This window comes from Tauraco erythrolophus, chromosome 8, assembly GCF_009769465.1.
Source record: "Tauraco erythrolophus isolate bTauEry1 chromosome 8, bTauEry1.pri, whole genome shotgun sequence".
Lineage (NCBI taxonomy): Eukaryota > Metazoa > Chordata > Aves > Musophagiformes > Musophagidae > Tauraco > Tauraco erythrolophus.
In genome coordinates, this window is record NC_141472.1 from 34,321,632 (window position 1) to 34,346,197 (window position 24,566).

Consider the following 24,566-nt stretch of genomic DNA (forward strand, 5'->3'; position numbering starts at 1 on the left):
GAGACGTTGCCCTCTGAGCTCCCTACTTATATCCCTTCACATCATTTGAAAAAAAAAAAAAAAAAAAAAAATCAGTAGTCTCGCACTCATTGCTTCTGTATTTACCTTCTCTAACTGAAGATCTGTGGTATTCTCAAATCTACAGGTTTAAACTGGTAAATGAGCTCAGTGTCTAAATAGACTTCTTATGCCACATACAGAGAGTATGAGCCCTCAGCCCCCATCCTCCCAAAGCATGAACTATCCAACACGTGCTTTTATATTTCTGGAATATTACCTACAGAAAGCCTACAATCCAGGTTGAAACAGCTGATGAGAGCTGGGTGTCCAGGAACCTAACACACTAAGCTTGTGTGCAGTCACATTGTGGCAAACGCGCACTCGGGTATAATCCCACTCATTGAAAAACACTCACATATGGGATAGGGAATCTCAAGTGGGCAATGTTCATGTTCTTCTTCAGAGGCACTGTGATCCTGTTCGGTAGAACCAGTCGGGCAGCTATGAAGTCTTGAATTAGCGAGTCTGACATTACGCTGCAGGTGCAGGGGGGAGAAAAAAGGCAACCTGAATCTCTACAATCGATCACAACTTCAGTCAGAATGAAAGAATGAGGTACAGTGCAAGAAACGGGTGCTGCAAAAGGAGTGATACTGCCCACCTTCTCCCAAAGCGTGCCTACATGCAGCTGCACATGGGAGAAGAAACTCATACATGTGACATTTAGCTTTGAACAAGAAGAAATGGAGAGGACAGTTTAACACCAGACCCAATCCCCAAAGATGGATGTGGATCACTGTGGAAGGTGAGGCTGTCTCCTATCAATAATTCGTGTCCAATTGAGCTGCAGCAGAGGAGAATATGAGCACGGGGCAGCCTCTCAAGATCCCGTTCAATCTTATTCCCTGTTGTTCTACACATAATCGCCATTGCCTTGCGGCATACATGGTGCAGCGCCCACTTGAACATGATGTTCCAGTCAAGGGTTACTAGGGCTGGATGTGAATTTGGCTCCAGCAGGTTGTAAACGGTGAATGGGAGCTCAGGCCACAAGATGAGATCATCACGCACCCAAACAAGTCCTACAGACTCATGTGCCTTCTCCGTTTCCTTGGGAATACTGACACCAGAGACGGACAAGGTGAGGAAGGAATCTGGAATTTTCAGCATTTCACAGGGGACTCAAGACCTTGAGGTAGTTTGGTTTTAAACTTAGAACATGGCCCCAGCGCACACTGCTGTCTGCTCTTGGTCACATGCTGAGACCTTACTGTACCATGAAAGGAAGAGCCAGCCACACTCAGTTTGGCTTTTGGTGGTTTTTTTTGGTTTGCTTTTTTAGAAGACTCAGCAAAAGATGAGATTCTGTATCTTGATATATTTTGCACTAAGAAGGAAAACCTTGTTTGAAGTAACTGGAACTCTGGTACACAGGAGATGACACAGGCTGAACCAAGGGTACTGTCTGTCTTGGATTTTAGGGAACTTTCCAGTCCAATCTAAAACTTACACATTTTCTGCTTCCAGTTCAAATCTTTTCTTTGGAATTGCTCTACTTGTATGATGGGGACAACTAATTTGACCTACTTCTCCTAAGCAAGCACATAGCTATCATAGATGTCCAGTACTCTCCAGGTGATTAATAAGAGGATTTCAATATTCTTGGCATGAACAGAAGACAATATTAACAGGAAAACCCGAGAGCACAAAACATCTGAAAGACTTTCATTCTTTTGATAAATCTAGTGCTTACAAGGCAGCTTCTCAGGGTAAGATTGTGCAACAAAATGTTCACAGTTCACAGATGAGGCTGGATTTGCACGGAAGGAAAGTACTCTCCTACTCCAAATGTAAAACCAGAAGCCTGAAAGCCCTTGGTCAGGCTTTTGGCTTTCCTGTCAAAAAATACCCACAGGAAGGTCACAGACGTGCCCCTTCTCTTGAGTCTCAGGGTACACCCAATTAAACACCGCTTGTACATGAGGACAGACAACTGCATCCAGTTTCTTCAGTCTCTTAAGAAAGCCCAATTCATTTGAAAGGGAGAGCTCTTGTTCAACCTGTACTTCAGCCTATTCACCGTCATGCATGTTTTGCTCCTGGCTTTCATGTGTAGTGCCGATGGACAAGCAAGAGCGTCTGTGTTCAGATCCCTGTGAGAGAACCAGGGAGTGAAAACGTAGGACACCAAATTTGCACTTAATTATACAAGAGGCTGTAGGTTGGAACACCTACATACCTCCTCCCTGCAAGGATTAAGGAAAGCTGCGTTAGAAAAGAACAGATCAATTCTTCTGATAAAAACTGGAGCTCTCAGGGCAAATTTCGGGACAAAAAGCCACTCTGGCCTCAAATTAAGGAAAAAAAACAAGCTTCCTCTCACTCAACATCAAAGGTCTTCAGAGACTCTTTAATGCACAAACTGGCACCTAAAGTGGCCAGCCACTTCCTATGAATCTGCAAACCACCAGTTGCAGGGGAAGAGAGGGGAGCCAAAGTGTCTGCATTTGCATTTAAAGGGAGGAAAGAAATGGCTGAGCAACCAAATACATTTTGTTCTTGTGTAACAGGTTTTCTCCTTACACTGAGGAAATAAGGAAAAAGCAAATCTTCGAACTGGAGAAACAGTTTGAAACTTACAGTACTGAAAACCACTAACATGTTCATCCTTGTTGCACGAGTTTTATGTACAAGAGGCCTTGTCAACCCAAGAGGCATTGGGGAAGAGCTACATTTTCTGAAGAACCTAAAGGATGAGCAGATTGCACAGAAAGAGAAGAACATTTCTCCTTGTATATCTGGTGCAGTTTTCTTTATCATGGATTGTACTTCAGCTTGTCAGAGGGACTGCAAGTCTGTGATATCTGCCTTTTCCACTTTAAGGTAAACAAATATAAGCACAGACTGCCAGTCACCTAGATCTACCTCTACCTCTGCAAGTAACTGGCACATGGGAAACAGAAGGGCTTGGTTTTCAGTTTCTAGATCATTGTAGTTTGGGTGATTTACGATTTCCATCCTAAATCCCAAATGCAATGAAGCAATTGAAGCAATTTTGACGGAATGTAAAAAGCACCCTTCTCAGGTTTTGCAGACTCTACAGCCAGATATGATGGGATGAGTATCAGCACAACATCTTTTACTCAATGGTCTTGAGAATAGCTTTCATGATTACTGAAGAACACCATCCCAACTTCCAAGGGCTTTTTAAAGAAGAATAAAGTGAAGCAAAGTAGACACTTACTTAATCCCTGGAACATCCAATAGATTGCTCATGCCTGCCCAGTTGATTTCCAAGTGCTACAACAAGAGAGAGAGTGCTACATCAAGGAGAAAAATTATATAGGACCATCAAAATTTATTTCAGAACAAATGTGGAATTTAAAGGGGAAGCAAATTATTTTAAAACAAAGTCAGCTGTTTAAAGAAAGCAAAATCTGCACCAGTAAGTGACTACATTTGTACATTGAAACCAACAGCTGGTCTCAATTCCCTCATCTGTTTTACCTGCCACACCTGAAATAAGGGTATCACTGGGACTTACCCTGCAAGCACAGGGAAAGAGGCATTCAGCCGCTAGCAATGGCCACTGGCACATGCCCTGGGGTCATGCGTAGTAAATTCCACAGCTCTACCTACACTTTCAAGCTGTTTCCTCATCCTTTCACTCAGGGGTTGGCCTATGCCCCGAGGCAGGGGGATTTACAAACACCACCCACTTCAAGAGTCTGTGTTTCTATTCTCACAATAAACAAAAAGGCTTTTTTCATGTGTTAAAATAACGCTACTACATCTAAACACAAAAACACCTCATCCATGATCAAAAACATATGACTTCTAGGAACTCAGGCAGAGAATAACCCACAAGCAAGCAAAGCTGTGCACCATAAGATAACTGGTTCTTACAAGACTAGAAGGTTTCTCATATTTTATTAAACCACAATTCAACTACAAGGCACATGACCTTAAATAGGCAAGCTTTCAAAGCAGGACCGTGACTGAATGTTCTCCAAGATGACTGCATTTAAAATCTACAAATGGGAAGACCTAAAATCCACCTGCCAGGAACCTAGCAAAGGCCTCCAAAATGCCTGCTGTGCTGTCACCAGCATAAAGTCCTCCCATTCTTAGAGCAAGGCAAGTAACTTTTTAGGCACTACTGCAAGAGAACGGGGCAAAATCATTCCCATCCTCTTGGGGTTCAAGAGGAGCATTGAACAATCAGGAATTTGCTATTCAAACACCTGCACGGAGAGGCTTTCACAGTCATGCAGTTTGGGTTACCAGGGATGGACAGCCTGTGTCGTTCACTGACGACCTATCCATGCATGAAGACAGACCAAGTACCAAGAGGGCTGCGGAGTGCAGCTCACTACTGACTCACCGGTTTCTGCATAAAAAACAAGGTCACCGCTCCAATAAAAGGTGCATCGGTTAGAAGAGGTTCCAGTATCACCCGCAGCGTCCCATACAACTGCAAACAGAATAGACCAAGGAAAACTGAGCCTGAAGGTACTCTCAGGATGCAGTTTCAAAACAGTGAGCTTTTCAGTGATGGAGGTAATGTAAAAAGTCCCACTTGAAGTCACTTTATTTCAAATTTAATAACATAAATAACCCCCTCCCCCCGAAACCACTGCTATTGATATTGGGTGATGTTTTCTAAGTTTGTGGAGCCTCTCTGCAATCCTGACTGCCATATAATGGAGCGCTTTCCCTATAAGTTTTCAACATTGCATGAACAGGTTGTTGTTCTACTATAAACCAGTTTATGAACACCCTGACAGAACTGGCTCTCCTGAAGTCCTCTGCCAACACGAGCTCCTCCGAACTCCAGTGAAAGAAGATGGCCCACATGAGCTCGATGCTTTAGCCCTGACCCCATTTAAGAGTCACATTAAGAAGCTTAAAAGTGGTATTTAGGTGCTTTCCAAGGAAGACATCATTTCCCCAGCTGAAACACAAGGAGATAATGCCAATCATTCCAAGCCTGCTAGTTGGTGATTTCCCAGTTGTCATGACCTCCCCACTGAGGCATTCTATCTCCTGCCATACACAGCCTTGAACAGACAACGTTAGCACTGCACGCACCTGTATGCCTTTCACTCCAAGGTTAAATTTCGATATGTCCATGTGAATCTCACAGTCTCCTATGTAACTGGAAGAAAATTCTCACATTATTCCATAGTTTGCAATAGTCCACGAGAAACACTGGGCTGTACAGAGCATAACAGAAACTAGTTTAACGATTGACAACATGACCCCATGGGCACAGATGGATTTTCAAGCAACTGAAAAGGGAGAGTTAAGCACATTGAACAGGGGTCAGATCTTCACAAGAGAAACCCTGCAGTCAGCTGCGATATTGATCTACTGCAAAATGTCAAAGCAACATCTGTATTTCAAGGTTACTTTTCCATTCTCAAGACTGGCAGCTGGATGAGGCAAGCTTGCTCCAAAGAGAGGATCCACAGCCTCATTCAAATTCAAAGTCACAGCAATTGCCCTCTTGCTCCCTTCTCTGCCAAAGGCCTGATCCCACCCCACAACCTGGTGACCCAGCTCCCAAGCTGACGCAGAGCCATCTTGCCACTACATATGGGGTCTGTACCTTGCCTACAACCAAAAAGCCCATAGATCACTCTTACCTATAACCCAAAAGGCCACTTGAAGGGCAAATTCATCACTAAAAATACCCTGGTTTCCTTGAGGCTGAATTAAAAGACAACTCAGATCAGATTTTGGACAGTTGCCATGGAGAACGTCAGGCTTTGAACAAAATGAATGCTGAGTGCAGTACTTTCACAAGTTGGAAGCCACCTTAGACTTTAATAAAAGCACAAACATCACCTTATGCAGAAACCGATAGCCATGGGGAGCGGAACCGAACAGATTTGTTGATGCCTCTGGCAGAAAACAACTGAAGAGAGCTACCAAGTTGCCCTTCAGTCCTCTGAGAAAAAGCTTTCTGGATGCAGACACACAAACACCCTGCAGGTAAAGCAGGCTGTAAAGGTACCGAAGCCTAGTGAATGTGCTGTGCTTGCCACCTGCGTGCATAATTTCACACCATAATCAAAGAAAAAGAGCAAAATTTTTGCTCTGACCACATGTATATGAGCAAAAAGTGCTGCAGTGGCCACCAGTTCACACTGTAATTCTCATGTAGACAGATTCCCTCCCCCTAAAAAAACCTGCTAAGAGTGTGTAACTGTGAATTTGTCTCCATTTTCGCAAGCAAAGTTCTTGAATAGTTGTTTACAGAGAGTCACTTAGCAGAATTTAAAAAGCTCATAACACACAAATTAAAGCCTTTAATGTTGGAGTATTCTCATTTCTTAAATAACCAACCTCACAGGCCATGCCAAAATTAACACAATCTTCCTTATAAGCTAGTCACATAATTACACAAACTTAATTTTACGTTTATTAATTTCTACAATTTTGACATTATCTTACAGCTCATTACTCTGGGTGCTAATAGAGTTTTGTCACAATAAAGGTCTAAATGAGAAGCCAAAATGAGTTCCTCGATTTGCAGTAATTAATCCAAGAGGATTTAATTCAGCTGTTGCCAGTGTTCAACACAACAAATAGTTGTGGTGTTTCAATTTACGACCTTTATGCCTTTCTACACAGTCAAAAACTTTTCCCACTCAGTCCTAGATGTCTCTTTCTCCAGTAACACTTCAATACATGCAATCATGTTTTAAAGTCTAGATGTCAGAGAAGTCTTTATCCCTTTTATCAGAGCCTGAGCCTTTAATTATCCTTAATTCTGCTTCATACAGGCATCACCCCCACACCAGAGTGCTTGATAGGAAGGATGCCTCTTTGTTCATCAGTTTTACTCCAGTCCAAGCTCCTTGTGGTTTTGTCTGTCCCTCTGCTCAGCATAACCTTGCTGTGCTCTCTGCTGTCCTCCCCCAGACAGAGCACCTGAGCCAAACTCAGGCCTTGACACTCAAAAGTGTGCAGGGCTGGGCCTCTCTGTCACTATCCACAGGATTATGCTTTACCCACCTGTGACGGGTAGAAGAAGAATCCATTTCTCTCCTAAATCACGTATTGCACAAGGAGATGCAGGTAAGCATGCCTGTGCCATGGATGAGAACTGGAACAGCTTGTACAGATGCACGTATCTGTATCTCTTCTGTACTCAGGTGGAAAAGCTGGACCCAGCATTTACAATACAATGGCAATCCATTGGCTAAAGGCAGGGATGCTACAAGAGCACATACTGACAAGTTTGACTAACCTGGATATCTACATACCCCTTTAGGAAAGGCACGTGCAATTCTCTCCCTGTAAAGTAACTCCCCATGGACCCATCTTCTCATCAGCCCACATGTTAAAAACCCCTTTGGGTCCAGCCTGCTTTGTAAAGCAGGCTACTGCCTAGTCCGCCTGACTTTGGACTTGGGTAAATCAGCAAGCAGTTATTAGACAAGTAAGAGAGACAAGAAAATGTGACCAAGTACCACAGGGTATGAGAAAAAACAGGCTACCTCTGCCTTTCCCTTCTGCCTATCAAGTCACGCTCCTGAGGGCAAGCGTTCCTTTTCTGCTCAAGACTGACAAGTTTCCAAAATGCTTTTAGTTTCTTGTAAGATCCTACAAACTTAGTTAACCTGAACTCCACCAAAGCTCAAAGTATTGTTGCACACTTCTTTTGACTACTTTCTCCAATTCTGCACTAGACGACAGAGACTGTCTTTCCAGATTTGAAAACTTGCCAATTAGGAAGTCCAGAGATTCTCTTTTAAGAATAAATTCCAATGCATACATATTTTAAATTAATATATACATATTAATTATTACACTATTCTTCTATGAAATCTCATGTACTGTAAATGCCACAGAAGAACACGGAAACGAAAATTCAAAACATTTCCAATGAAAAATGATTATGAGAACTAAATCAGAATAATGAAATAGGAAGCAACTGGATTGCAAGATATTCTTCTGGGAGGTAACAGCACCTTCAAATACTTTGAAACTGATGATTATAGCCAATGAATACATGGCTACAGAGCAGCTCAGGCAATTTCAGAATTAGTCGGAAGAAAAGCAGCTGTAGGAGGTTAAGTGGCTGCACTTGAAAAGTTCCCATTTTAAAAAACGCACTTTTGGAGAACATTTCTGGAATGCTTTGACATTCACTCATTTGGAGAATGCAACCGTCAGCTCCTTATGCTCAGGGGACAGATTCATGATTTAGATCCAGGGCAAACCGTTTGGAGATCCCAGGGTATTGCCAGCTGATTTCCAGCTGGGATCTCATATTTCAGATTTGAGGATTTCAGATCCCAGTCTGGCAGGGATCTCTTTTTTCATTTAGCCACTGCAAGAACCCTCTTACTTTCTTATGTGTTATGTGAAAGCTGTAGATCAGGTATATTTGTACAGGGAAGCGGACAGATGAACAGAACACAGCCACCAAGACCCTCAAATGGATAAACAACAAACTTCGCCTGTACAGAAGACCCATGGGTAAGCAGTGATTACCTCAATGTTTCTGCTCAGTCCTATAAGCTGTGACAAAATTTACACGACTTAATTTACACCAATTGGGTACATCACGTCAGGGACTGAGCAAAAGATTTTGAAAGAAGACTTATGACCTCCTTCCTTGCATTTGCCAAAAGGTCTCTGTGCCTCACAAGTAAGCACCTCCAAGCCTTGGTTTTCCTGCCAAAAACTCAAGTATAGTCCTTTCACATGGGACAGTCAAGACTGTAATGAGACAGTACTCTACATAACCATTGTCAGTGCTCTGATGCTATGGACATGTAAGCTGTTGTTAAGAGATTTAATTAAAGCAACTTCTTGAGTTCCTTTTGGTAATTCGTGCCTGACCAACTTGGTGGCCTTTTACGATGGGGTGACAGCATCGGTGGACAAGGGTCGACCAACGGATGTCATCTCCCTGGACTTGTGCAAAGCTTTTGACACTGTCCCGCACGACATTCTTCTCTCTAAACTAGAGAGGCATGGGTTTGATGGATGGACCACTCGGTGGATAAGGAATTGGCTCAATGGCCGCACTCAGAGAGTAGTGGTCAACGGCTCAATGTCCAAGTGGAGACCGGTCACAAGTGGCGTCCCTCAGGGGTCCGTGTTGGGCCCGGCCCTCTTCAACATCTTTGTCGGTGACGTGGACAGTGGCATGGAGTGCACCCTCAGCAAGTTCACCGATGACACCAAGCTGTGTGGTGCCGTCGACACGCTGGAAGGGAGGGATGCCATCCAGAGGGACCTCGACAGGCTGGAGAGGTGGGCCCGTACCAACCTCATGAAGTTTAACCAGGCCAAATGCAAGGTCCTACATCTGGGTTGTGGCAATCCCAGGCACAAATACAGACTGGGCGGAGAATGGATCGAGAGCAGCCCTGAGGAGAAGGACTTGGGAGTACTGGTGGACAAGAAGCTCAATACGAGCCGGCAATGTGCTCTTGCGGCCCAGAAGGCCAACCGCGTCCTGGGCTGCATCAAGAGGAGCGTGGCCAGCAGGTCGAGGGAGGTGATTCTCCCCCTCTACTCTGCCCTCGTGAGACCTCACTTGGAGTATTGCATCCAGTTCTGGAGTCCCCAACATAAGAAGGACATGGACCAGTTGGAGAGGGTCCAGAGGAGGGCCACGAAGATGATAAGAGGGCTGGAGCACCTTTCCTATGAGGACAGGCTGAAAGAGTTGGGGCTGTTCAGCCTTGTGATAGTTTGATGGGGGGGGGTGTTCTGGTGGCAGGGGAGGGGATTTGCTCCCTGTGCCACCAGATCTGAGTCCCATCCCCCCCCCGGGGGAGGTTGAGCCAAATCAGCGCCTCTGCGAATTGCCCTATTTAAGTTGGGACAAAGGGGCGGGAAAGGGCTTTTTGCTCAGGAGCGAGGAGAGAGAGAGGAGGGCGCTGCCCTCGCTCCCGGCTCCCGGCCGAGCGGCCGCTCGGGCTCGGGCCGGCGCCATGTGCTCAAGATGGCGCCGGGGGAGCCGCATGGGGGACTCGGTAAGCGCCCCACTCCCGGGGTGCCCACCGGGCCGAGCTTCCCCAGAGAGGATTAAGATCTAAGAGAAAACAACCACAACGACCGGGTCAGTCAAGATGGAGCAGGAGGAGGTGTACTGGAGCTGAGGTTTTCCTTGCAATCGGTGTGAGATGGCAGGCGGCCCCCCTGCAGCCAGGGTGTACTCGGCGGAGCAGAAACCCACTCGTGGCCCGTGGAGAAACCCACGTCGGAAAGGAGATGCCTGAGCCCGGGAGAGGTCGTGGAGCAGGGGATGCGCGACCAGGTACTGTTAATAACGGGGCATGGAAATGCACGACGAGGTCGTGGAGGCATCTGGAATCCGTGGGATGACCCACGCCGACGCAAGTGGCAGCAGCTCCCTAAGAGGCCGAGACTGGTAAAGCCCGAACTGGTACAATCCATGGGGAAGGATTGCAATCCTGCGGGCAGGACTCACGTTGGAAAAGTTTGGGGACTTTTTTCTTCATGAGTAGGGGATCCACCGAAGCAAGGGAAAAATGGTGTAAAGACTCCTCCTCCTTTGAGAAAGGAGCGGCAGTTAACAACATGGATGAACTGACCTGCACTCCCCATTCCCTGTCCCCCTGCGCCGCCGGGGGGGGGAGGTTGAGCCAGGAACGAAAGGAAACGGGGTGGGGAGGTGTTGTTTTAAGATCTGGCCTTGTTTTCTCTTTTCTCCTCTCAAGTAACCGGTTTCGTTCCCTTGTCTCCTGTTAAGTAACTGTTAATAAATTGTTTTGTTTTATTAAGAAAGCCTGAGTCATGTTTTGCCCGGGACCATGGTTGGTGGGTGCTCCCTCTCGGTTCTTGTCTCGACCCTCAGTCCAAAAACCACGACAAGCCTGGAGAAGAGGAGGCTCCAGGGTGACCTTATAGCGGTCTTCCAGTACCTCAAGGGGGCCTACAAGAAAGATGGGGAGAGGCTGTTCAGGAGGGCCAGTTGTGACAGGACAAGGGGTAATGGTTTTAAAATAGAGGGAGGTAGATTCAGGTTGGATATTAGGAAAAAATTTTTTACCATAAGAGTTGTAGAACACTGGAACAGGTTGCCCAGAGAGGTGGTGGATGCTCCATCCCTGGAGATGTTCAAGGCCAGGTTGGATGAGGCCCTGAGCAACCTGATCTAGTTGGAGATATCCCTGTTCCTTGCAGGGGGGTTGGACTAGATGACCTTTGAAGGTCCCTTCCAGCCCTAACGATTCTATGATTCTATGATTCTATAAATTCCATGCAATACAGGATCTACTGCATCACTGGCTCTGCTGACAGCTACTGCCCGTACACGTAAGGGACCTCTAAGTGCTATTTTTCACAGTTCCCAAGCAAAGGATGCGATTTGTGGTATCACATCATTAACTTAACACAGAGGAAAGGAAGCTCTTCTTCACACGGCACAGACCTGATCGACAGCATTCGGTGTCACATCATCGCAAATGTACCCTCAGTAAATTTGCGGACGACACCAAGCTGGGAGGCTGTGTCGATCTGCTCGAGGGTAGGGAGGCCCTTCAGAGGGATTTGAACAGACTGGATCGTTGGGCTGAGGCCAATGGCATGAGCTTTAATAAGGCCAAGTGCAGAGTCCTTCACTTGGGGTATAAAAACCCCAAGCATCGCTATAGGCTCGGGGAGGAGTGGCTGGAGAGCTGCCTGGCGGAAAAGGACCTGGGGGTGTTGGTTGACTACCGGCTTGATATGAGCCAGCAGTGTGCCCAGGTGGCCAAAAAGGCCAATGGGATACTGGCATGTATCAAGAATAGTGTGACCAGCAGGAGCAGGGAAGTGATCCTGCCCCTGTACTCGGCACTGGTGAGGCCGCACCTGGAATATTGCGTCCAGTTTTGGGCCCCTCGCTTTAAGAGAGATATTGAGCTCCTGGAGCGAGTCCAAAGAAGGGCAACTAAACTGGTCAAGGGGCTGGAAAATAAAACTTATGAGGAGCGGCTGAGGGAGTTGGGGCTGTTTAGCCTGGAGAAGAGGAGGCTGAGGGGAGACCTGATTACGGCCTATAAATACTTGAGAAAAGATGGTGGGGAGGTAGGGGAAGGGCTCTTTACATTAGTGATGGGAGATAGAACAAGAGGAAATGGGCATAAGCTTAGTCAGGGGAGATTCAGGTTGGATGTTAGGAAGTATTTCTTCTCTGAAAGGGTTGTCAGCCACTGGAATAGGCTGCCCAGGGAAGTGGTTGAGTCCCCATCCCTGGATGTGTTTAAGAATAGGGTGGATGAGCTACTTGAGGATATGGTTTAATGGGGATTAGGGATGGTTGGACTCGATGATCTATAAGGTCTTTTCCAACCTAGAAATCTATGAATCTATGAATCTATGTTATGGAAGTCAGGAGCACAAATGGATTAAACAAAACATTGATGGACCGTATGTCTACAAGTGGCTATTAAAACTACACAAATTATTCCTTACAGACCACAAAGGAAGGGAAAGGTTTTTCTACTCCTGCTCTTTTCCTGTTTTTTTCCCTGGCCAAGTCAAAGACTCTGGCCTTCAGAGACTAGTTGCCTCCTTGATAAAACTAGAGGAAAAAAATCCCTCCTCCCATACTGCTGTGAGACTGAAAGCACAAAGCATTTATAGAACATGCTGAGATTTCTGGATGCAAGACACTGCCTGACACGAAGGGCAACTCAGCACTAGAGCGGGGCAGAGCTGCTGCTAAGGCAGGAGAGCTGTCCATCCGGACACCAGCACCCGGTGGGAAGTGGCTGCTTGGCGTTCCCCACTGCAGCTTCCCTGGTCAGCGCCGCATGCAGTGGTGAGCCAGCCTGACCAACAGGTCACGCTCACACGGGTTCACCAGCAAGGGAACTCCCATCAAATTACAGCTGGCAAGCGCCAAGGGCAGAGGAGTCATGTTTATAACATGCAGACACATTAATCCTTTAACATCCACTGCAACATAGCTATGCTTCTCTGAAACCTAATTCAAGAGAGGGAAGATGATCTGAGGGCTGGAGCACCTCTCCTGTGAAGACACGCTGAAAGAGTTGGGGCTGTTCAGCCTGCAGAAGACAAGGCTCTGGGGAGACCTTACAGCAGCCTTCCAGTACCTAACGGGGGCCTACAGGAAAGCTGGAGAGGGACTTTTTACAAGGGTGTGTAGTGATAGGACAAGGGGTAATGAATTTAAACTGAATGAGGGGAGATTTCTATTAGATATAAGGAAGAAATTCTTCCCTCTGAGGGTGGTGACGCACTGGAACAGGTTGCCCAGAAAAGTTGTGGATGGCCCATCCCTGCAAGTGTTCAAGGCCAGGCTGGATGGGGCTTTGAGCAACCTGGTGTAATGGAAGGTGTCCCTGCCCATGGCAGGGGAGTTGGAACTAGATGATCTTTAAGGTCCATTCCAACCCAAGCCAGTCTGTGATTCTATGATGTCAGTGACTGGGGTCTCAGCATTGCAAAGTGCACCACCCTGGCACCCACAGCACATCACTCTTCTCCAGAGCTGTGAAGCCAGGACACAGCCCTGCGCACAGGTCCAGCCATTGAAAACTCATCATCACACAGCAACTGAGAGGTAGCATGCAGCCTCACATGGGGTTAGCTCAGGTGCATCTCCTCTGAGCAGCTCTTCTTCCAACACCAGCTGCACTAGTGCAGACACTCACTGCTATTCATGTAGCTAAGAGAGCCTATTTTGTAAGGGGGGTTTGCTTCACTCCAGAAAAGTGAAGATTGCCCATTTCTTTGATTAAAGGAAAAAAAAAACACAACACCAAATCCAAAACCATGTTCCTTTGGCAATCCAGAAAAAGGCAGGTAAATAACACCACTGCTCATAGATTCCCCATTCCTGGAAGTAATACACTGCCTCCTGCGGACACTGTACAATGCACAACACCCAGCTTAGTTGCAGAAACTGATGTTAACATATTAACAGAGAGAAGCTGGGTCATTAATACAGCCCAGAGGAGAGACCTTAACGCACCCCCATCAGAGAGACAAGGTAGTCTGAATACTCCCATGTGAATACAGAAAATACTTGGGTTATCAGATGATAGTTCAGGTTAAGTCATCATCAGGATGAGGAACAGAAGTGTTTGTCCAGTTTGGAGATGCTGATGGGTCTGCCAGAGGGACAGAAATGAGGAGGTGGGGGAATCCCTCTGCAGAGAATTGCTAAAAGACAGTGAAAATTAGTATGTGGGAGAAGCAGCATGGAGAAGTACTTTGACAGAGAACAGCAGCAAGCCCCTGCAGAGCCTTAAAGGCATTAAATCCTTCAAACTCAATGGGGAAAGCACGAATGATTTGCCAAAGGCCCTAAAACTGGTCTGGCTATTACAAGGAGCACTTCACTGACAGCACTGAAGCACAACATGTTCTGGCTGAAAATCAAGCATGTCATTTTGCAGAAAGCTATGGTGCTCTGCTAGGGCTGGGGACGCTGCCATGCCATTGCCACATTAAGCAGCAGGCACAGTTCTGAGCAGCTCTGTGCTGTTGCCAAGACACTCCGTAATTTCACACTGCTTTTTCCTGGTGCTACCATGAAGAAAAGTCATTTAAATTAGGCAGCTCAATCGCCCACTAAACTTAGAGAGCTACAGTAGCATGCAAGTGGTAATTCCCCCAGCAATTCCATTCTCCAGGCTAAACGAGGAGAGAGTTTAGCTCTGCAGTGGGCTCTGATGTTAACAAAACACACAAGCTCATTCAAAACAGCCTGGGAGGTATCAAATGTTTTCCCTAATTTTGTTGTTGTTGTTGTTAATAAAGCCAGAGGCAATTTTCTGCTCAGACAACAGCTGAAATGAAAAAAGCAGAAGTGTTGGGTGGTACAAGGAACACACAGTGAGTAAAACAAGACGATTAATCTAGGGGAAGGAATTAAAAAATAAAGAGCGCAAGGAGTTCTGGAAGAACTGGAGAGGTTGGACTGAAGAGGTACCATAGCAGGGGCAGGACAGATCAAGTGCCTCCAGGCCTGAGAGCTGTCAGAACTGGAAATACAGTTCCAAAACTTGGGTTCTCATTGCCATGAACAGCAAAGCCGAGGGACGTATTCTTACATCCATGGCAGCAGTGATGGGTCAGAGGAGGTAACATCTAGACCTGTGCAGGTGAGACTGCTTTCTGACTTAAAGGCTGATGCACAACATCTCACTTCTGTACGTATTGAGGACATCCAGCTAGGGGACAGACTATATCCTGTCATTCTAGGTTGATATACGATAAGGACCTCTCCATTTCATGCTGATCTAGTGGACCACATGTCCAGTCCAGCATGACAACCCACACACAGATGTCGAATGGGCAGTGAGTTAAGAACCATCTACATAATCAATGATGCAATGTTACCATATCTGCAGGTCTAGGACAACTTGTCTTCTATCGATTTCTTTGGTGTACACTTTTATTCCATTGATTCTAGGGCACTGAAGTAAAGACAAACAAGATACAACATAGTTAATATCTTTCAAGTTAAGCCCAAGTGAAAAGTCCTACTCAATCCACTTCGATCAATTTGAGTACAGCATTCATTAAAGATTTCACAGAACCGCATGTAAAGTATGAGTAAACTGCACAAGTTTTTCCCTTAAAGAGGTAGTGAACAGCCTTGGCAGTCCTCACATACAAGGCTGGTTGCAAGTAGCCCATGCTGCAAGCCTTAGGAAGCACTAAAAACTCCTGTTGCAAGGGTGTAATAGAAAGAAATGTGGATACGTGCCCCTTTTTCTATCTCCAGACCCACGATACTGACAGTCGGTGGGAAAGGATGTGTGTGTCTCCTGTATGATCTTTCCTTCCCAGAGAAGACACTCAAGTCAACACAAGGAGGGAACAAAGGATGCAGCAGTGTTACACCAATATAATTTTGTTAAATGCTCAGAGCTGTTAAGGAGCTGAACATCAGAAACATCAGACCCTCAAACAAATGCTCTCCCTTTTGCATCTGAACTTCTCAGAAAAGACTGAACTGCAAGCACTGCAAAGATTTCACACTACCTTCTCGCCAAAGTGGATCTTGGTAAAGGTGCATGTTTTGAGATGTACATTCTTTGCTCTGATTTTTGGTTCAAGAACTTCTTTAAATGTTTTTTCCATGATTGTCCCAAAGTATGGCCAAGCCTGTACAAGAACCTAAAGAACAGCAAAAACAGAAACACATTGTAGATTCTTTGTATAAGATACTTTTTGTTGAGAAACAGACACACACATCACAGAACACCCGGCTATTAATGTCTGTCCTTTTAAAATACCAGTCACATTTGTGACTTTTAAGTCATCCTTATTGGAGAATGCATCTCAGTTCCTCAGAAAAGGAATTTGTTTTAGGAACTGAAGGGTGAGTTTTCAGCACTATAAAGTCTGACTGCTTCTAACCACAGGGGCTGAGCCAGTAAAGCTCAGGGGTAAAGTCTCTAAAGCACAATAGCTCCTAATTACTCTAAAGTGTCACAAAGTTCCCTGGAGTTAGGTTTATTTAGAAAGGAGAGAGATGAGCTTTTACATCAAAAAAAGTTTGCTAAAAAGAAAAACAGGATAGTTACTGGATGCTAATTTGCAAGTTCAGATGTTTTGCTTTGAATTCCAGCAAATCTCAGCTCCCTTGAGAGCTTGACTACACTTGCTGATGGAAACGCCTGCCTCGGAGCTCTCTGGGAACCTCTCTGGTAAGAGGAGACGCCACTACTTTTGCTAAAATAATAATAATACATACACACATATCTATATACACACACACTCACTTTTTTTTTTTTTTTTTAATCTCAGAATTGTGTTGTGGCCAAATTCATCAAACCTGTATCAACCAGGCACGCATTTGGCTCTACCAAAACCTCAGTGCAAACTCTATACTTAAGTGGCTCCAAGACTTAAGTACTGATATGACTGAGCCGTATTTTAGCGACTTGATAACTTTCTCAGATTTGGCCTACAGTCTGTGGTGTGATGCAGCTCAGAGCAGATGGCCTCACAAACTGGAGTTCAGAGATCCTCACCTTGTTCAACCACTCCACTCGTTCAACATCAGGGAAGTGAACCTGGATGCAAAGAAAAATAAAGTGAGTGCCACATGCCATTTGGCACATGTCATTTTGGCACACTACAACACATGCAAAAGGTACCATGGAACGTGGAACAAGTTTTAAAGTAAGTTGAGACACCTCTGCCCTCATACATACATCCTTTATAATTTACTACCTCCTTGAAAAATTGTCAAAGGCAAATAAACCAGTGAAAAATAGTAAAAGGCAAAAGAACACACGTGCACTGACATACTCGTATGCCTCTGGGCACATTTATATGATTAATCCAAGTGTCATATCCTGTCCGTGATGTAAAGCAGCATTAGATTTCTCATCCTTCTTTTGGTCATGCCTTGGGAAGCCACGAGAACCTGCTTCCCTTCAAGATCACCAGCTGTACAGGACCTGTTTCCTGTACTGGCTGACCTCAACCAGGACACCACAGTTTGGAAAACAAGAACCTGCTTGGGAAACTCAATTTACTGGTTGCGGTAGCATTTCTCCACTAGTACTAACACAGTGCCAATGGCTTCAGGGAAAAGAAGCACTGTAAGAGTTGAAGACTATCAGCATACACTATCACGTGTAACAGTCCAGTGTTTTCACCTCTCAGAGCTTTTTAAGATGCTAAGGACAAATTAAAATGAAGTAGTCACTCGTGCATTATGTTTTCAACTCGGACACTCAAATGCCAACAAGGAGTATGTGTCCATTATACAATTCCTCCAGCTCCCTGAAGCGATGACGTATTTAATCACCATCAGGACAGTTGGATATGAGGCCACTCTCAAGTAGCTAACTGATCTCTCAGACCTCACCAAGAAGCTGCAGAGTGAAGAGCCACAACCACCTGACTGCAATCATTTTCAGCTGGTGCTACAAGCTGGTAGCGAGTTATTGCAGAAGGGAAGGACAGCGCAGCAGCTTCTCAGAACGGAATTCGGGCCCTGCTCAGCTCTACAAGAGCACCCAAACACAAAAGGACTCCTTCGACTATCATCTAGCCTGATAATAGTAATTGGGTAGGACAATACATCACCTCCTTATACAAGAGCTGTGAATTACACTCTTCAAAGGCTTGCTGTTTAATTCAGCAGCTTCCAGAGAGCTGCTCAGAGATGTTCGGATGGAAAGGACAGCAGCTTGCTTTTTATTCCAGCTTCATATATGATTTCGGAGCCCACACTTACCTTGCTCAAATAATGCTTCAAATTATCTCCAATTATTACATTAAAAAAAAACTAAAGTGATATTACCACATTCTTTATAAGCAATTTCTTTTGATGCTCTAAATAGCAACTTTTCCATTAAATAAGACAACGCAAGTTCACTGAAATGTCAGCCTACCCAGTTCTATTTGCATGATAAAGTGAGAATACAGCACCAGAAGGGACAATCAATACTGATAAACTGCTGCTGACATTTTACAGTAAGGCAGATTATGTGAATCAGGGGACCTTCACTTCACCTGCCAGCCTTTCATCTTTCACCAAAAGGTCCCCCACCAGGGCACATAAATCCTGGGGAGCCTGAAGGCAGATGGTCCTCAGCTTCAAAAAAGCAACTGCCAAGCACTGGTGTCCCACAGCACTTGTGCCATAACATCAGCTCAGTCACAGGCAGGGTAGAACAAGGATGGAAGTAGCATGGTAAGCTGTCCTTCAAAAGACAATGTGTGATTGTCCTTCAAAAGACAGCGAGAAAGGGATGTGACCCAAAAAGAAGGACAGACCAGGACTCAGGGCAACAGTTAAGCCACCACATCCCAATGAGAAAGTCACAGCCCATGTGTGAGATCCACTAATGGTAAGGGGAGAAATGTAGCACAATATAAACCACTAAATTTGGCTGGGATTATTCACTAGAACCAAAGCTGCTAGAGATGTAGCTGGAAGAGGTATCCAAGAAGCAAGCTGGTGGCCAAGGAGAGCTGGAACAGCACACAGGAGCATCAGGAAACAGGCAAAAACCATGAGAAGGAGGCAGCAGCTAGATCCACCTTAAGAAAAAGCAAAATTGAACTAACTGTTTGAGCCACAGACACCCAAACTGGACAGCCCAGGGCAAACTCCAAAAGCAACCACAATGAATCACGTGTCACTGTATCACACCTCAGACTGCTGCAAGAGGATTAGCAGCCCTTTGTGGTACATTTCCATCCTGCTGGATGCCCCCTCAATTCATGTGTCTGCAACATGGCCCCTACTCAGGCAGTCTGTGGCACAGTTTCCTTTGCCAGACAGAAGAAACAGCACTGCTGTAGCTCAAAGGTACCAAAGACCACCAGGAGCTCCTTCGCTAACACAACAGGGCTCTCACAGAGGCAAACATCATAGAAATTGGCTGACCACACGTCTCCGGTAAAAAACAGCTTTCAGCTTATTATCAAAGGCCACCAAATTTCAGTGGGTTCCCAATACCAAAGGTCAGCAGCACTCAATGGTACAAATTCCATGAGCAGACCTGCAGAAGAAGCAGAGCTTGGCATCCAAGTGTTGCATCTAGATTATCCACTGCCTAGTAAGACATAAACTGAGCAAAGCCTTTCCTACCCACAGGGTATTCCCATAACTAGCATGTCCTGCTAGCAGATGAGTTCAGCTCTAGTTCAGCCCAGTCACATCACCAAGCTCTCTTCTAGACCCAACAGCTTACTCCAAGAACTTACCATGTCCTAATACCTTTTGGAAAAAAAAAAAAAAAATCTGGAGTTGCATGCTTTCAAACCACAAGCTCTGGACTTCAGACTCACTTCTGACCCTTGTTACTGGCAAGAGCCATTGCAGGAAGAGGTCTTGTCCTTCAGTTTGTCATCAGTACAGCACAGGTAAGAGGAGCACACTAAGCCTGGAACCAGCTACCAAGAGCTATCAAAGTTGACCTAATCCCAGAATAAGACTGGGTGGAAGCCCAGCTACCTCTGCTCTGGGCACTGACTGGTTTTACAAAAGTCAGGCTAAAGGCTGCACAGGCTGAAGTGAGAAAGTCTCACCTCTCCAAGACACAGATCTGACTCTGCTCAACACAAGCAGATTTCCAGCCTGGTTTCCTAAGGAAGCAGAGCCTGCCCACATAAGCTGTCTTGCACAGGAATGCCTCTATTCCAAACTCACTCACCGGCTGGTTTCAGCCAAGAAACTGGTGCTGCAAAATAACCCTGCAAATTCCCTGAAACAGATGGTTAAGTAGATGAGGGAAACCCTCCCAGCATCCCCCCTGAAGGAAAGGCTGCAATACGAATGCATCTCCTAACAACAGATAGGAGGACTGAGCAGAGCCCAAGCCACGTTTGAAGGAGCCACTGCACTGTTCTTAGGGAGAACAGTTTTTAACCAACTAGCACAATCAATGGTTGGTCTTAACTCTTCAGGGGACAGATCCTCCTCATTTTACTACAGGGCACACAAGAAGGCAACTACTTACTAATCCCCTAAAACACTGCCATTACTTCACACCTCCTGAACCTTTCCTAGGATTACAACACTGCAAACCCAACCCTTGCTTTCCCAAGCCTGAACTGTATTTCTACTCTCACCTCTGCATGTCAAGAGAGAAGGCAGCAAGAGACATCTTTAAAGCTGTTTCAACTGAAGCCTCGTGAACACCGAAGGCAAAAATGAAAGGTAAAAACATATGACACCACAGGGAATAAACCAAATAGACAGCAGGTGAGAAGGAGCCTCCAAGACTGGCACAGAGAAAAGATCAAATTGAGGAAGGAGAGTTAAAAAAACGTCAAGTACAAGTACAGTGTGGAAGTAAAAACCAAATGATGAAGAATAAAAGTTACCAATGTAGAAATGGAAAGGAGGAGAAATGGCAATATGGATAAAAGCTAAAACTAAAAGCACATGGTGCACTCCCTTTATTCTTAGGTCCAACTTCCTGCCTTCCAGCAGCCAAATCTAAGAATTCCTAAGTCAAGAGCCAGGCCTCTGAAGAGAGCCTGACTCCACCTTCTCCGTGAACATGTGCTAGGCAGCAGCAGACAGCAGTGAGATCCCCTTAAAGCCTTCCCTCCTCCTTAGGGAGGGTAAGCAGCCCAAGCTCTATCCGCCTCTTCTCACACACCAGGTGCTCCAGCCCCTGACCATCTCAGTGGGCTCTGCTGGTGTCTCCGTTTGTCAAAACCCCTCCTGCTCTCAGGGGCCACAGCGCTCTCGCTGCAGTCTTGTGAGTGCCAAGTACAGGGCCACCAATAATCCCTTCCATCGACTGCCTGCCCATGAACTAATGAAGCCTGGCACTTTCAACCACAAAACCTAAGAACTTTTGGGACTCTGTGTGTGTGTGTGTGTGTGCGGGGGGGAGGGGACGATTCTGATTTTTCAGTTTCTTATTACCAAGATTCAGGGCACTTGAGGATAAAACACAACATTATTCTCACAGCATCAGGGCAGGAGCTGACACCACCACGCTCATTAATGCCATGAGTTGTTTTAAACGCTCTGTCAATACAAACAAGGAGAAACCTCATTCAGGGACAGACTTGGGCGCCTGGTGGGAGGGCACATGTGCAGGGAGCTGCACCAGCTCTGCTAGGAGACCCTGGCCTCACTCCTCAGAAGCACCAACTGCCTTCGTTAAGGAGAGCCAAGTGCTGAAGGCTATATAAAACAGTTTGCTGATTACAAATGTCTCCATGCAACACTCCTTACAAATACAGCTCTTTGATACTCTTTCTTACAAGAAAAGCATTTCCCTACCAGTCCCTGACATGTTTTCAAATGCTAAGCAAACGACGATGAAGAAAAAAAAACAAACAACAGCCCTCATTATCCTTTGGGTAGCCAACCAAGGCTACCCAACAAATAACCAAAGACAGAATAAAAAGTGCCCCTAGATTTTACAGTTTCTTCACTTTAAAACCTGGAGTTGCTAGGAACAGACGTCAAGAACAGGGTTTGGCTTTCCATACCATCAAGAGATGGTTCTTTACAGCTAAATATTTCAGTTTTAGTGGGCAGAAAATTAATTATGTTTACAGATTTAGGGTTTTTTTTTTTCAAATGGCACTAAAGACAAGGGGACAAAACTTTCCGCATGAGAAAGTCTAAAATAAGTATCCTCTACACCAAAAGAGCTGCAATGCAACAGCACATATCCGAAAGATTTCTCCGGGAATACAGACAGCAGTCTGTTTTACAAGCCCGCTTACAGCAACATGCACATTTCCTGGATTAAAACAACTTCCAGTTTAGCGCTCATTTTACCGAGCAAGACTTCAAGATCAGAGACGTTACCGCTCGGTCCAGGGCATCGCTGCCACTTCTTTTCTTTTGCCCTTGGGCTGCTCGCTCCGCAATACCCCGCTCTCCATATCGCTCCTGCCGCACCGCCGGGCGCTCCCCAGCCGCGCAGCCCGGAGCCGCCCGCACACCGGCCGCCGCCGGGAGCCCGCAGCGTCCCCGCTCCCGGGGACTCCCGCCGCTGCGGCGGGGGGACGCGCGGCAGAGCGGAGAGCAAGGCGCACCTCTGCCCCCCGCTCCGCACTCACCCACGCCGGCAGGTGCCGGGCGGCCAGGCCCCGGCACACCGCCTCCCGCTCGTCCTCCAGCAGCGCGAAGGCAGCAGCCAGGCGGTCGCGCTTCCACCGCCGGTTGTGGCCCCAGCAGAGCCACAGCGCCAGCCCCAGCAGCACCCAGCTGCCGCTCAGCCCCAGGTACCCAGCCAGGTAGACGGGACCGAGCCACAGCAGCGCCTGTGCCGCAGACGAGAACAGCAGCCGCGGCAGCGCGCCCGACCGCCGGGCGGCGGGGCGGGAGGCAGCCGCCGGACTCATGGTGCGAGCCGCAGCCCCCCCGACTCCTCCGAGGGGTCGCCCCTGCCGAGTCCGCCGTCCCCGCGCCGCCGTCGCAGCTGCCTCCGCCCGGCGGGGAGGCGCGCCCCGCGCCGCCGGGACACCCGCCCGGGCCGGCCCGCCCCGCCCCGCCGCGACATGGCGCCCCCGAGCGAGCGGAGCGCGCCGCGGGGGCAGGCCAGAAGCGCCGGGTCGGACCGCGCCGAGCGCCCCGCCGAGAGGGCGCTCTCCGGGCCGAGCTCGGGCCACCCCCGGCTCCCGCACGCAGCCCGCTCGCCCAACCTGGCTTCCCCGAGGGCCACCTGGCACCAGTCTTACCGGGACAGTCGCTGCACCCGAGCAGGGAAAGGGGTGGGAGTGGGGGAGCTCCTTACACACACAGCAGGGTGGGCACCGGCTGCTGAAAAGGGGCCGCTCCCACCTGCCCGGGGTAGTTCTGCTTCAGGCTGCGGGATGTGGGATCACCCACCACTGAACAGGAGGCTGCCCCTCGAGGGGCCTGGCTCGCTCCAGCCGTTACTGTGGTCCATTTCTTGCGGTGGGCCCAACCAAATCCCACTGTGATTGCTCCTTAATATAGGATGTGAGGCAGAAACAACCTGTTGGTTCTGGACACTTGCTGCTCGGAAGAGTATGAGTACTTTTTTTCTCCTGCTTTTTTGATTTTGGTGGGGATATTGTGGCGGTTCTGATTATTCGATACTGAGACTTACACATGAGGGAATGCAGCGTTATTTGGGAACCATAAGACACTTGTTGAGATGCTGAGACGAACCCAGCGATATTAATTCTATTATTCTATATTATTCTATTCTATTCTTTCTCTATCTGCCATAAGAGACAGGCTGTAATTGTACAGTTCTACACTGTTTTCCATTGCAGTTTTCCCTGGATCAGGCAAATGCTGCTCTTTGTTCAGTGGATAAGTCTGGAACATCAGTGAATGATGCCAGTGTTTATTGTGGCCCCTTTTTGATATTAGCTGCACAAGACAACAAATGATGAGCAAGACATAAACCTCCAAGAAAAGGAAGTCGAACATTACTGGGGAGAACTAAGTTTGGCTCCTGCTTCACCATGGAATTAGTATTTAATTATGGGTCAGTCAATAAATCAAACAATACTGCAAGCGATCCTCACTTGTATGTCAACCATTGTGCATGACTGATCTGGGATAGAAATCAGTTCAGGCATCCGAAAAAAAATAAAGCCTGAAATGCCTCACATTAGACAAACTCATGCATGAGACATCTACTATTAACAGGTACTTTTGGAAACAAACCCCCTAATCTTTCCTTTCTGTCAAATGAGGATGAATATGCTCTTCCTGGGGGTGTTGCAAAGATAAATCATTACATAACACAATTCATATAGCAGTTCTTTACACAGTAGGCAGTAAACCTCTAGAACTTGGAGGTGGCTGCAAGGCAGACGGCATCCGTGAGTCCAAAAAGAGATTAGATAAATCCTCAAACAACAAAGCCCATAAATACACTCCCTTAACATCCTGGGTACAACAGTTGTGGATACTGGGGAGGTTGAACTTCAGAAAATGACTGGGCTCATGCTCTCTCCTAAACAGCAACTCCTATTGCCACTAAGAGCAAGTGGACCAGTGGTCAGAGACACAGACCAGTGTCTGTAAAGCTGGGAATAAAGACCAGAAGCTGACGGACCTAACAGCTGAAGGAGTATCTGCCCTCCCTGATACCATTCACTAGAAAACATGCAATGGTTAGTTTGCACAG

General features: G+C 46.7%; 1 protein-coding gene across 1 annotated transcript in view; it reads right to left on the bottom strand.

Annotated features, from left to right (window-relative positions):
- The window catches only part of ESYT3 (extended synaptotagmin 3), a 36,065-nt gene extending 13,265 nt beyond the window's left edge, over nucleotides 1-22,800 (bottom strand). The window contains 8 exon segments of the mRNA XM_086616167.1: nucleotides 416-536; nucleotides 3,245-3,300; nucleotides 4,385-4,474; nucleotides 5,092-5,158; nucleotides 15,349-15,425; nucleotides 15,997-16,131; nucleotides 16,992-17,033; nucleotides 22,516-22,800. Of these exon segments, the coding sequence (XP_086472293.1) occupies nucleotides 416-536; nucleotides 3,245-3,300; nucleotides 4,385-4,474; nucleotides 5,092-5,158; nucleotides 15,349-15,425; nucleotides 15,997-16,131; nucleotides 16,992-17,033; nucleotides 22,516-22,800 (873 nt within the window).
- Between the last annotated feature and the right edge of the window lie 1,766 nt (nucleotides 22,801-24,566).